Consider the following 14,570-nt stretch of genomic DNA (forward strand, 5'->3'; position numbering starts at 1 on the left):
GCATATTATTTCCCAATATATTCTCCATAGTATAGCTTACCCAGCATCATTATGACATTATATATATATACACATATACATATACATACACGCACGCACGCACGCACACACATATACATGCACACACATATACATGCACACACATATACATGCACACACATATACATGCACACACCTTCCAGCAGTACGCATATCACCCTATTTGAGGAAATTTGTTAACCGGTCAGAAGGAGAAGGACCTGGTCGCTCGCACTGTCCTGCAGTAACGCCGAGGAGGGAAGGCCTGGGGTATCCAACCATGCCCCCCAGATCTTATAGAACTTTTTCAATGCATTTCTTTTAAGGTATATTCCTCTCTCCAGTCGAAGTATAGCGTTTACTCTTTCCCTAAAATCCCCGATGACCGGAGGCGCTGGGTCCAACCAGTGGTAGGCCAACAGTTTCCTAGCCTGGTACAAGAGACGTGTAATACCGACCATTACCGGCGAGCTCAAGTCCACCCCCCCCTCCAGTAGACCCAGGATACATATAATAGGTCTTGGCTGTAGACGGATATTGAAAACTTGTCTAACCAAATCTAGTACTGCCCTCCAGTAATCTTCAATGTTCCCACAGGACCACATCATATGCATCAGATTCGCACCTTCCTGTCCGCACCTAGGACACAGATCATCCATCCTAACTCCCATCTTATGCAGTAGACTAGGTGTCCTATATACTCTATGTAACAGGAATAGCTGCGACAGTCGTTGGCCTTCAGATACAGCAAGGCTTGGAGTCTGAGACAGGACCTCACCCCACTGTTCCTCTGTCATAGGGCCTAGGTCCCTCTCCCACTTCTCTCTAGCCTGCAAAGGGAATTTGTCGAGGTGTCTAGATAACATCGCTGTATACAACCTAGAAATAATACCATAGGAGCGATCAGATGTCAACAATTCAGTAAGAGTGTGATTCCGCTCTATCCTAATGTCCATACGACGTGTCTGTGTCTCATAGGCATGACGGAGCTGCAGGTATTGGTAAAAGGAACTGTGCGGTATCCCAAACTCAGCTTGAAGCTGGTCAAATCTTTTAAGTATATTATTCTGAAGAATCTGAGACACCTGATGCACCCCCCTGCTCACCCACATTCTCCAACCCGGGAGTCTCTGCAGCTCCGCCAGTCCACGATTATGCCATAAGGGCCAGTACTCAGTCATTCCTGATATTCCCAGCAACTGCTTCCCTCTATCCCACACCTTGTACATCAATGATAATGTTGGATATAATGTTCCTCCTCTGGGTGAGTAACCTGCGTCCAAAAAAGCCACTGGGTGTCCCCATTCTGCAAGGCCCCTCACCAATTTGCCCCCAGCGTCATATGCCTCATCCTTTCCCCACCCCCTGAAGTGCTGCATCTGTGCCGCAACATAATAAACCCACGGGTTGGGGACTGCCAGACCCCCATCCTCCTTCCCTCTCTGCAGGGTCTCAAGGCGGATTCTAGCCTGCTGCTTTTGCCACAAGAGTTCCCGAAACAAAGTGTTGATTTTACGGAAAAATTTCCAGTGGATCCATATTGGGGCGTTGTGGAGAAGATACAGAAGTTTGGGCATCAGTACCATTTTAAGTAGATTAGCACGGCCAATAAGGGACAGTGGGAGTCGACACCAGGCATCTATCTTGTTCCTAAACTGAGCCAGCACTGGTTCCAGATTTTGAGAGTAGTAATCACGCGGTCGGGCACTAACCACAATCCCCAGGTATTTAAATTTATCCACCGTCGGAATTGGCAGCCCCAGAGTACTAAAATTAGATGGGAGTGGATCTATAGGGAGCAGGGCCGATTTCTTCCAGTTTATTAGGAGTCCCGAGCGCCTACCAAATTCTATAATAATATTTATTGCTGGGCCCACCGATGTCCCCACCTCCCTGAGATACAGCAACAAATCGTCCGCATAGAGGGAAACCTTATGCTCCAGACCGCCTATCTCAAACCCCTTTACGCCAGCGGATGCACGAAGCATAGCCGCCAATGGCCCAATTGCCGCTGCAAATAGTAATGGAGAGAGAGGACAGCCCTGTCTCGTGCCCCTGGCCAAATTAAAAGACGAGGAGGTACAACGATTAACTCGAATCCTGGCCCGCGGAGAGGCATATAACAATTTGACCCAGCCAATAAATCTGGAGCCAAGACCCAATTTCTCCAAAACTACCCATAGGAAATTCCATTCAATACTGTCAAAGGCTTTGGCTGCATCTAATGACAGGACTGCTCTCTCCTTGTTTCTCCCCTCAGAACTTAGCTGTATCCCCAGGAATAAACGTCGCAAATTAATGGAAGTAGATTTATTGGGGATGAATCCAGTCTGATCCTCGTGGATCACTGACGTGATCACCCGGGACAATCTGTTAGCTAGAATTTTAGCGATTAATTTAATATCTAATGTAAGCAGCGAGATTGGGCGATAGGAGTCAGGCGCGGTCGGATCTTTCCCGGGTTTTAAAATCAGAACAATAATAGCCTCCCTCATGGATGCAGGGAGGGATCCCTTCTCCTCAGCATCTCTGAACACATCCAAGAGTCTTGGCAGCAGCAGATGGGTATATAATTTGTAGAATTCCCCCGGGAGTCCGTCCGCACCTGGGGCCTTTTCATTTTGGATTTGACCGAGCGCCTCCTCCAGCTCCTCCAGGTCTATATCTCTATTCAGGGATTCTCTCTCACTATCTGACAGACTGGGGAGAGTGATCTCCTCCACAAAGTCCCGCAGTTCCTCATCCCCATAATGCGATTTAGAGGAGTATAATTGGGTGTAATACTGTTGCATGACCTCCACAATCCTCCCGCTGTCCCTCACCTCCTCTCCAGTGTCAAGTTTCAATTTGGTGATATAGGTCAATCCCTCCTGCGCCCTAGCAATTGTAGCCAAGAGATGTCCCACACTCTCCCCCTCCGTAAAGTACCGCTGCTTAAGGAAAAAGCGTTTGTTAGTGGCCAAGGAAGTCATATGGTCTCTCAGAGCTCTCTGTGCCTTCTCTAAGTCCCGCTTGGCATCATCTGTAGGGTTAGATATAAGAAGTCGTTCTGCATCACCTAAAGTGTCCGTCAGATACTTAGTGCGCTCTCTTGTTTTCGCCTTTCGGGTGCAAATTTCCCTAATATATGTCCCACGAACATACGCCTTCATTGCGTCCCACACTATATGTTTAGATGCCGTACCGTCATTTGTCACAAAATATTCCCGTATAGTGTCAGTCAGAGTGCCCCCTATCAGTTGTATCCAAAAAGGGTTGAGCCGCCAAGGTATCCCCGCCAGCCGGTCTGGGTCCCCAAGCCTTAGACGGACCTGTAGTGGGGAGTGGTCAGACACCCCCCTGGCCAGGTACGTGACTGAAGCTACACAAGGCAGCAGCTGAGCATTTCCAATGGCCAGGTCAATCCGGGACAGTGAATGATGAGAACTAGAATAGCATGAATACTGCCGGACCTGCGGGTTTCTAATACGCCAAATATCTACATATCCCACCTCCTCCATCAGTCTGGCAAGGGATGTAGCTGCCGCCCCCACTGAGATATTCCCTGCATGTAACTTATCCCAATACGGGTGCAAGTAATTATTATAGTCTCCTACTAATAGGGTGGGGACCTCAGGGAGGGAAGCAACAAAATTGAGGATACATTTCAATGGTTCCCCTGTGTATGGCGGCGGAATATAAATTGCAACTAGAACACAGCGCACATTATGAAGGACACAGTAAAGACATACAAATCTACCCTCCTGATCCACAGAAGCTTTAAGACACTCAAACGGCACTGTCCTGTGTACTAGGACACTCACCCCCCTGGAATGTGTGGTATATACAGAGTGATACTCATGGGCTATCCATTTTTTGCGGAGCAAGTGGAGCCGCTCCTTCACCAAGTGCGTTTCTGATAAGAATATTATGTCTGGCTTAAGCTGCTGTAGAAACAGAAAAACTGCACATCTTTTAGTGGCTTCACCCAATCCTCGCACATTCCAGGCCACTATATTAACCTCCTTCGCCATAAGGGTGAGTGCACATATGTAACAGCAGGGGGCAGCAAGCGGGGACCTCCGGACCCATCTGCAGCAGTTCCCATAGATGAGCATAGACCAAACAGGTGCATAAAACAAAAAGGTCAAACAACATAAAAACATACACAGTAAACCAGGACATTCCTCTCAAACAGAGGGAAGTGGGGCTAAACATAACCCTAAGAGCACATAACGGTTTAAGTTCCTGAACAGTCATCAACTGCATAGTAACCTATCTGGGTGGCTCCTGCCAACCGTCCATAAGTGTTCCAGCTGGGAAACATAGCACGTTCACCTCAGCAAGTCCAACAGCAAGGAATCCGCAATAACCCTCAGCGGTGATTTCTGCGCAGTCCTTTTTCATTGGTATCGAGCCATGCGGCTGCATCCTTTGGAGTGTCAAAAAACTTTGTCCCACCATCCGCCACCACTCGCAGCCTGGTAGGGTAGAGCATTGAGTAAGAGATCTGCAGCTGCCTCAGGCGTTTTTTGACATCAATAAATTGCGCTCTCCTCTGCTGGATTTCAGTGGAAAAATCCGGGTACAGTGAGACCTTATGGCCGTCAATAGCCAGATCCTTAATCTCCCGGGCTCTGCGGAGCGCAGTGTCCCTGTCCCTGAAGTGCAGTAGCTTGAGGAGGATAGGACGAGGGGGTGCCCCTGGTGGTGGGGGTCTAGTGGGGACCCTATGTGCCCGCTCAATAGTGAAGAAAGGAGAAAACAGATCCATACCCAAAGTCTTGGGGAGCCACATTTCAAAAAAAGCTACTGGATTATTGCCTTCTGCCTTTTCTGGGACCCCGACCAAACGGAGATTGCTTCTGCGGGATCTGTTTTCTAGATCGTCCACCTTAGCCCTAAGCAATGAGATATTGTGGATTGCTCTGCCAAGGTCCCGAGTCAGAGGGGGAAGCTTATCCTCTGTGGCACTGACCCGGTCTTCCAGGGCCCCCACCCGTACATTGACCCCCTGCAACTCGTGCCTGATAGATGAAATGTCCATTTTAATTCCTCCCATCTGTATGTTCAAAGTGGCTAGCATATTGTTGCAGGTATTTACTGCTGCAAGCACATCACTGAGGGTGGGCTCTGCTCTCCCAGGATCTGTGTTTTCATCTGCAGCTCTAAGGTTGTCCCTCTTCTCCACATTACTGGCAGCAGCCAACATACTCACAGCTCCCTGCTGCTCTTCCTCCTCCATCAGTTCTTGTCCTGGGATCTCCTCCACGCTGAGGTCACACTGCTTAACAGCTCCAGGTATCTCAGGCTGATCTCGTGCAAACTTGCTGAGGCGAGCTATTGCATCAGACGCCCTGCCCCCACATGAAGCTCCAGCGTCCATGAGTGTGGCCTGTGTCCTGCGCTTCTTATCAGCCCGAGTTCTGGTCATATCACTCAGGTCTTTGAAGCCCCCTCAGTCTAGGAGAGGTCACCACTCCAGGAAAGCAGTAAAACAAACTTTAACCCCAGCTGGACAGGATTATACAGGAGTTTTTTGCAGGAGCTGTCTCTACACAGGTCTTCCTCACATGCTGCTCAGGCCACGCCCCGGTCAGTGGAATCCTTAAGTGAGGTGCCGTCAGCCACCGACACAACGGTCCGGGCTGAGAGCCTAGACACCGGGGGGTCTACCTTTGGAGAGTGAGACCACTCCTTGACCACCTCAGGTGGAAAGGGAAAACGGTCATCAGAACCACGCTTTGGAAAGCGTTTGTCAGGACAGGCCCTGGGTTTGGTCACAGCGCTCTGAAAACTGGAGTGGTTAAAGAACACACTCTTTACTCTCTTAGGCGAGGTAAACTGGTGCTTTTCTGCCAGAGAGGGTTGCTCCTCTGATACTGGCGGATTGAGATCCAGTACAGAATTAATAGAAGCAATCAAGTCACTAAGATCTGAGTCACCCCCGGAAAGATCGATGGGGTACATGGAGTTAGCCTCCGAGCCCCCAGTAAGGGCATCCTCCTCATCTTGCGAGTCAGCTCTTGAATCAGAGCCGCGGAAGGAGGAGGGGGAGGAAACCCTGCACCTTCTCTTAGGAGGACGGGGTCTGGGACCTGATGATGAATCCTCTGTGAGCTCCGATGGACGGAGGTCAGAGGATAGGGATCCTAAAGAACCCTTAGCAAGAGCATTAGAGGCACCCTGTGAGGAGGGCTGATGCATATTCATCAAAGTCCTGGACAAAAGTCCCATGGACTCAGCAAAAGACTGGGATATAAACCTAGAGAAGGACTCTACCCAGGCCGGGGGTTCAGCCACAGGTGCAGAGGCAGCCGGAGAGACCTGAAACTCCAGGCTGTGGCACCGCCAAGTTAGAGCAGATATCACAATGTGGATAGGTGCTCGGCTCAGGCAGCAGAAGCTTACATGCAGCGCATACAGTATAAAGCTTTGGAGCCTTGCTCCTCGTGTGAGACATGCGGCTGGAGTGGGGACTCTACAAGAGAATGAACCCCAGGGAGAATATACAGAGGTCCACAACCAGAGACCGGCTGTGGCTTACCAGATCGCTGGAAGCGGTGTTGTGTGCCCTCCAGATCCCGAAGCCCGGACCCCCAATGCACAGCACCTCAGCAGGGATGCAGAGTGCAGAAAGGCCCAGCGCAGAGTGAACTCTGCCTAAGAAAATGGCCGCCGGAGCGAAGAGAGGGGGCGGGACTTGGGGGCGTTCCTGTAGGAGAGCTGGAACTGGAGGGCCAGCAGTGGGGAGTGTCCCTCCCCTGTGCAGGACGGCCGCCGGGAGGAGCCGTGCCTGTCCCTCTGCATGAGTGACATGCGAGGGTAGTTAACAGAAACTAGGCCTCCGGCAAAGCCGGGGCCTAAATTTAAGCGGCGAGGCCGACGCGCAGGCACCATCGGCGCGGTTCTCGGGCGAAGGCTAGAGAACCCGCCGGAAAAGCCAAAATAAATACATTCAGCATACTCTCCCCATACAATAAAGAACAGGGACCCCCAACACATAAACATCTCAGGTACTTAGCTGCTGAGACGCAGGGCCAGGTCCCTGGGGATGAGTGCTCCGGTCCAGCAGAATCCTCAAGGGGCTGTGGATGGAGACCGGTCTCCTGCCAGGCATGGAGACAGTGCTGGCTCCCACTTCAAGCCAGAGCCCAGGAGGGATGGTGAAGGAGCACGGCATGTAAGGCTCCAGCCTTGGAAATCAACCTTACAACACCGCCGACACAGTGGGGTGAGAAGGGACATGCCGGGGGTCCAGACGTGGACCCGCACTTCTTCAATCTCTTCCAAGGAAAAAAAAATCATGAGAATGCATGTGTGGATGTATGCCTCCTGAACACAAAGCGATAAACTGGCTGGGACTGGCTCACCAAGGGGTGTATAAGCTCAGAGGGAGGAGCTACACTTTTAAGTGTAGTACTTTGTGTGTCCTCCGGAGGCAGAAGCTAAACACCCATGGTCTGGGTCTCCCAAAGGAACGATAAAGAAAAGAAACACTACAAATACTAAAAGTACAAGAAACACTAAACATAGAAAATCTATAGATTGTCTTGGCCCTTGGAACTTGTAAGAGTTGTCTTTTTGGAAACCAATAAGGTGGTAGTGGTGAAATTGTACAAGTATTTAAAGAAACACTAAACAGAGGTAACACGAAGCATTAAACACTACAAATGCTATAAGTACAAGAAACACTAAACACAGAAAATCTATAGATTGTCTTGGTCCTTGGAACTAGTAAGCGTTTGTCTTTTGAAAACCAATTAGGTGTGGGTGGAGGAATGGTACATGTAGTTTAAAGCAACACTAAACACAGGTAAAAAGAAACACTAATCATTATAAATGCTTCAAGTACAAAAAACACTAAACACAGAAAATCTATAGATTCTCTTGGCCCTTGGAACTAGTAAGTGTTGTCTTTTTGAAGCCAAAAAGGTGGTGGTTGAATCCTAATGCTGCAAGTAATTTAAAGAAACACTAAATGCAAGTAACAAGAAACACTAAACACTATACAAGTTACAAGTATAGGAAACACTAAACACAGAAAATATGTAGATTGTCTTGACCCTTGGAACTGGTAAGAGTTGTCTTTCGGAAGCCAATGAGGTGGTGGAATGTTACAAGTAGTATAAAGAAACATTAAACACAAGTAACATGAAACATTAAACACTAAAAATGCTATAAGTTCAAGAAACACAAAACACAGAAAATAAGTAGATTGTCTTGGCCCTTGGAACTAGGAAGTATTGTCTTTTTGAAGCCAATGAGGTGGTGATAGTGGAATGTTAATGCTACAAGTATTTAAAGAAACACTAAAAACAAGTAACATGAACCTTTAAACACTACAAAAAGCTATAAGTAACAAGAAACACAAAACACAGAAAATCCATAGATTGTCTTGGCCCTTGGAACTAGTAAGCCTTGTCTTTTGAAAACCAAAAATGCTGGTGATGGTGGAATGCTGATGATACAAGTAGTTTAAAGAAACACTAAACACAAGTAACAAGAAACACTAAACACTATAAATGCTACAAGTATAGGAAACACTAAACACAGAAAATATGTAGATTGTCTTGGCCCTTGGAAATAGTAGCGTTGTCTTTTGGAAGCCAAAAAGGTGGAGGTGGTGGAATGCTAATGCTACAAGTAGTTTATGAAACACTAAACACAGGTAACAAGAAACACTAAAAACACTACAAGAAACACTAAACACAGGTAAACAAACCGTAAACACTACAAATGCTATAAGTATAAGAAATACTAAACACAGAAAATCTGTAGATTGTCTTGGCCCTTGGAACTAGTAAGAGTTGTCTTTCGGAAGCTAATAAGGTGGTGGAATTCTACAAGTAGTTTAAACAAACACTAAACACAAGTAACAAGAAACCATAAACACTACAAATGCTACAAGTACAAGAAACGCTAAACACAGAAAATATGTAGATTGTCTTGGCCCTTTGAACTAGTAAGTGTTGTCTTTTGGAAGCCAAAAAGGTTGTGGTGGTGGAATGCTAATGCTACAAGTATTTAAATCAGCACTAAACACACGTAGCAAGAAACACTTATCACTACAAATGCTACAAGTACAAGAAACACTAAACACAGACAATATGTAGATTGTCTTGGCCATTGGAACTAATCTTTTGGAAACCAGTTAGAAAGTCCTCACCTGCAGGTCTGCATAAGGGCCTGCACACTCTGGAAAAAGCCAACCTCCCTCTTTTCCTTTAGATAATCCAACATTTTCTGTTGAAAAAAAGAATACAAAAATATTAGGACTGAGGAGTTTTATTCATCCCAATGTAAGTAACTATTAATGACTTAGAACATGTTGGCCAATCCTTATTAAAGGGAATCTGCCAGAAGGTTTTTGCCACTTAATCTGAGAGCAGCATGATGTAGGGGCAGAGACCCTGAATCTCAGTCATATCACTTACTGCGCTGCTTGCTGTCATTTTGATAAAATTCCCATTTTATCTGCTCAGATCTACCAGTTGTCTAAATGCTGAGTCCTGTATAACCCCGCCCATCACTACTGATTAGCAGGTTTCTGCCTATGCACAGTGCACACAGAAATCTGCCAATCAGCTATGGATATGGAAGACTACCTGGCAGCAAGTTTACTAGTCCTCTAGTAATAATCTCCTGATGATAAAATAGTGATTTTTTTTAATCAAAACTACCCTAAACAGCCCAGAAAGTGATACATCAATGGAATCAGGGTTTCTGTCTCTACATTATACTGCACTCAGATTAGGTGGCAAAAACCTGCCGACAGTGTTACTTTAAGCCACGTAAATTAGGCGTATAGTCCATCAAACAGATGTTTAAGTTTACAAGAAGGTCTAGTCTAATTTTGTCCATCACGTAGAGGTGTCTCCTACCTGCTGAACCTCACAGTTGCCCCCATTCAGGATAGATATTCCAAGCTTGAGGGTAGAGGAGACCATAGCTCCAGTTTCACCTATGACACAGTTATAAATGGGGAGAGTGAGAAAAAGACTTGACCAAAAACATTGAAAGATCTAGATATAATATATAAAAAATAATACTCATTTTTACGCTAAGAGCGCTCACCTTTACATGCACTAATCATCTGCAAGACCATCTCAGCAGCACCGCGGTTATGGAGACGGGACTGCTGGTACAATAACTTCTGCTTCTCCATCTCTTTCTCCTGTAAATGAAGAAGGAACAAAGCTACTTATGAGCAGTGGACATGGAAGAAGAATATTCTTGGATGAGCAGAAGATGAGACTAGATGTTCCACAGCATCTACATTTCAGGCACAAAATTTAGGCTACCTCAAATGTTAGCTCAACTTCTTCCTCCTCGCCGGCCTCTTCTTCACCTTCCTCCTCCATGTGACAACTCTGGGTGATATAGAGGTAAACTGAATTACATATCTTACCGTGGCAGAGAGAAAACATTGCATGAACTAGGAATTATCTACCAAAGGGTTAAGGAGACAACAAATTCAAGAAGAAACCATAGTTTGTGATGACCATGTAATAAGACCACCAAGAGAAGACTTTGGCCAGACGTTTTATAAGATGTCCTTTGGTTTTGCGCTCACAAAGAAGCTCTCCTCAAGAAAGGCTTTGGCCTACAGCGTAGATACCTATATAGTTGGCACTAGAAACCACTTTCTTAATTTTGGAGGAGAGATACATTCCTATCTCCTCCATTCAAACTAAAACCTATGAGGTCCATGTTTGGACTGAAGCACATCTAAGAAGATGGTCATCTGGTCTTACTGAAATGATCACGTTTCAGTTGACCTAAAGTACTGTGGTGGTCTTCTTGTGGCAAAGGACTTTTTGTTAGTACTTTACCTTTGCCATGATATCGGCATAGGCCATGTATAAGTAGTCTTCATCCAGTTTTCTGTAGAAGAATTTTTGATAGGATTAGTTTAGAATTTTTTATTATATAATTGCTTATGTGGACATTATTAAACTGGACGTCTCATCGTAATACTCACGTTTTCTCTGTCAAAGCAGTCCTACTAAAATGAAGGATAAGTTGGTGAAGTGGATCGGGCTTCTTCTCTTGTTCTTCCTCCTCCTCTTCTTCTGCCTCGCTGGATTTCTGTGGAAACCACCACCCCACCGACACACATCAGATTCAATGATGTAATGATTGATTACTGGAAGCATTCGCTAACTTTCTGAGAATTCTTATGAGGATGATGAGTTTCATCCTTAGATGGCATCCAGCTGTGTATTCAGTATTCAGGGGTGGGAAATGGGACATCAAGGGCATAGAGGGATGTGACTTTTAAAGGCAGCAAAAATTTTAGGAAAAAATATGTCACACTTATAAGTTACCGCATTAATCTATAGAAGCTTCTCCAGCTTAAAAAAACATTAGGGCCACATATGATTTTTTTTTTTTGTTCACGGACAGCAGAAAGATATTCATTAATCTACACACTGTCCAGGAATATCTAGATGGTTGAGAATCCTGCTGGTTTAAGAGTACAGATGATTTGGTTTTATATCCATCAATGTCAATGTTTGCTCACTTTACCCAGTCCCACGTGCTCGCTGCCTAGGAGTAAAGGATACTTTACACGCTGCGATATCGGTACCGATATCGCTAGCGAGCGTACCCGCCCACGTCGGTTGTGCGACACGGGAAAATCGCTGCCCGTGGCGCACAACATCGCTTACACCTGTCACACGTACTTACCTGCCTAGCAATGTCGCTGTGACTGGCGAACCGCCTCCTTTCTAAGGGGGTGGTTTGTTCGGTGTCATAGCGACGTCACTAAGTGGCCGCCCAATAGCAGAGGCGGGGCAGAGATGAGTGGGCCAAACATCCCGCTCACCTCCTTCCTTCCTCATTGCCGGCGGGACGCACGTAAGGTGAGGTTCCCCGTTCCTGCGGTGTCACACATAGCGATGTGTGCTGCCTCAGGAACGACGAACAACCTCGCTACTTACCTGTCAACGATTTTTGGTGTTGGAGCGACCTATCCAATACCAACGATTTTTACCTCTTTTGCGATCGTTTTAGGTCGCTCAGAGGTGTTACATGCTGCGATGTCGCTAACAATGCTGGATGTGCGTCACAAACACCGAGACCCCGACGATATATCGTTAGAGATGTCGCAGCGTGTAAAGCACCCTTTACTCTAGACTCCGCTCTCTCTTTCAAGCCAACATCCAAGCCCTCTTCACCTCCTGCCACCTCCAACTCAAAAATATTTTCCGGATCCATACATTCCTTTCCCAAGAAGCGGAAAACCCCCTAGTGCATGCCCTTATTATCTCCCGCCTGGATTATTGCAACCTCCTGCTCTTTGGCCTCCCTTCTAACAGTCTTGCACCCCTACAATCTATTCTAAACTCTGCTGCCCGACTGATCCACCTGTCCCCCCGCTACTTCCCGACCTCTCCTCACTGCCAATCCCTTCACCGGCTTCCCATTACCCAACGACTCCAGTTCAAAACCCTAACCATGACCTACAAAGCCATCCACAACCTGTCTCCTCCCTACATCTGTGACTTAGTCTACCGGTACTTACGTGCACGTAACCTTCGGTCCTCACAAGATCTCCTTCTCTACTCCCCTCTCATCTCCTCTTCCCACCATCGCATCCAAGATTTCTCACGTGCCTCCCCCATAACCTGGAATGCTCTGCCACAACATATCAGACTCTCGCCTACCTTGACAAGCTTCGAAGGAACCTGTAGACCGACCTCTTCTGACAAGCCTACAACCTGCCTTAACCCTTTGTCTGATACAGCGCCGCACAACCAGCTCTACCCTCACCTACTGTATCCTCACCCATCCCTTGTAGACTGTGAGCCCTCGGGGGCAGGGACCTCTCTCCTCCTGTACCAGTCTGTGCCTTGTATTGTTTATGATTATTATACCTGTCCCTATTATGTATACCCATTTCACATGTAAAGCGCCATGGAATAAATGGCGCTATAATAATTAATAACAATAATAATATATAATGAAATAACCATAATCTATATGCACTATGCACACGATAAGTGTCGTATTGGGGTGACAAGGGCCCACCAGTAATATTGAGTTTGGGGGTGGCTGTTCAACTATATATCATACATATATTACATTATCTATACTCATACCATGTAATAAACTGAGCGTTTGATAAATAAATGATATGCTGCCATTATCAATACACAGTGATCCAGTGTATTTTGCCATCATATAAGGTGATGGATGGGTGCTCAACTCCCTCAGGGAGGCCCACCGGGGAATTCACCTGTCTCCCGGTGGGCCAGTACGAGCCTGCACACGATCATTTTGCATGGTGATATCTTGTACTATCCCACTTACAGCCAAGTCGTCAATCATCCTGTCCTCAAAGTCATGAGCTTCACTCATAATCCAGGAGTGTTTATAGGCTTCCAAGAACATGTTACAAGCACGGTGTCTGCAAAAAGGAATGAAAATATGCAAATGTTACGGATTACAGGTGGACATATAAAAATGGCTCCACTGCTACTGAAGTTGCTCTCTATGTACAGGATTCGGAGCTCTAAAGGCAGTGTCATTTAAGGGGGTTAAGCAGCTTGAATCTGAGTAATGTTTGATCCTACCATTGCAGCAGTAACCCCAGCTGAATATTATCATGTATAACTGTTATGAGATGTTCAGCTCTGCACACACCTGGTGGCACGGCTTCGTCAGACTCTGTTCACATGACAGAGTCTGACAAGGAACCTGAAGCTTCTGAATTGTCTAGCTAGAGTTTGGCATCGGTTGATTCAGGTTCACTGGTCTTAAGGAGTTATTTCCTGCAGACTTTTGAGCAGGAACGTAAAGCTCAGGTTGCTAATTGCCATGTGCAACTGTCTCCTTCCTATTTAAGGCACAGCTTCCTTCTTGTATGTGCTGATGATAGCTTCCGCATAGGCTCCAGCGATCCCGGCCTTGGTGGTTATCACGTTTATGGTGATATGTGTTGTGATTTTGAGTGGTGTGAACGTTCCCCTGTTGTACATCACATTCTTCCAATTTTCGTTGTTGCCCTGTACCCATTGTCTCTCCTGTGTTTTTGAGTGCAGCGTCTACAAGTTTTCGTTCTCCCTTGTCGGTGTCATTTTTTAGGGTTTTTGTTATTGCGTTTTCCAGGCCACCCGAAGAGTGGAGGAGAGGGGAAGTAAGATCAGGGCTCGGTCAGTAGTCAAGGTCATGCTGGGGGCTCGGGCCTGGCTACCATCAAGCCAACTTCCGAGATAAGGGACAGCGTAGGGTCTCGAGTCTGATGGCTAGCCTAGGGGCCCCGGTCCTCTCATTACATACCCCATGAAAGTAACTTGCTCAGCTCCTGAGCTTGCACCATACAAATGTTTTCAACTTAAGCTTAGCGTTTATGGCAGGTGATGGGAATTGGATAAAGATAAAAACTTTTTATTATAGAAGTAGTCAAATTTTTATTACAGATTTTTTTTTCTACTCACCTGGGAAGGTTATATAATGGAGTCATCCTAAAGCAGGCCACTACGGCACGACGACGTTGCTTGGAGAGAAGCTTGTGCCATACGGCCTTCTTGGACTTGAAAGGATGTTCAGTCTGGTGTACAAAG

General features: G+C 46.4%; 1 protein-coding gene across 4 annotated transcripts in view; it reads right to left on the bottom strand.

Moving 5' to 3' along the window:
* Positions 1 to 14,570, bottom strand: part of RYR1 (ryanodine receptor 1) — a 189,101-nt gene that overhangs the window by 35,131 nt on the left and 139,400 nt on the right. For all 4 annotated transcript variants that reach the window (XM_075323525.1, XM_075323523.1, XM_075323524.1 and 1 more), the window contains 8 exons: positions 14,445 to 14,557; positions 13,318 to 13,414; positions 10,982 to 11,088; positions 10,833 to 10,884; positions 10,302 to 10,370; positions 10,075 to 10,174; positions 9,882 to 9,961; positions 9,167 to 9,243 (listed from right to left, as the gene is read on the bottom strand). In XM_075323525.1, coding sequence (XP_075179640.1) covers positions 9,167 to 9,243; positions 9,882 to 9,961; positions 10,075 to 10,174; positions 10,302 to 10,370; positions 10,833 to 10,884; positions 10,982 to 11,088; positions 13,318 to 13,414; positions 14,445 to 14,557 — 695 coding nt within the window. The remainder of the gene's footprint in view (positions 1 to 9,166; positions 9,244 to 9,881; positions 9,962 to 10,074; positions 10,175 to 10,301; positions 10,371 to 10,832; positions 10,885 to 10,981; positions 11,089 to 13,317; positions 13,415 to 14,444; positions 14,558 to 14,570) is intronic.

Source organism: Anomaloglossus baeobatrachus, chromosome 9, assembly GCF_048569485.1.
Source record: "Anomaloglossus baeobatrachus isolate aAnoBae1 chromosome 9, aAnoBae1.hap1, whole genome shotgun sequence".
In the NCBI taxonomy this organism is placed as follows: domain Eukaryota; kingdom Metazoa; phylum Chordata; class Amphibia; order Anura; family Aromobatidae; genus Anomaloglossus; species Anomaloglossus baeobatrachus.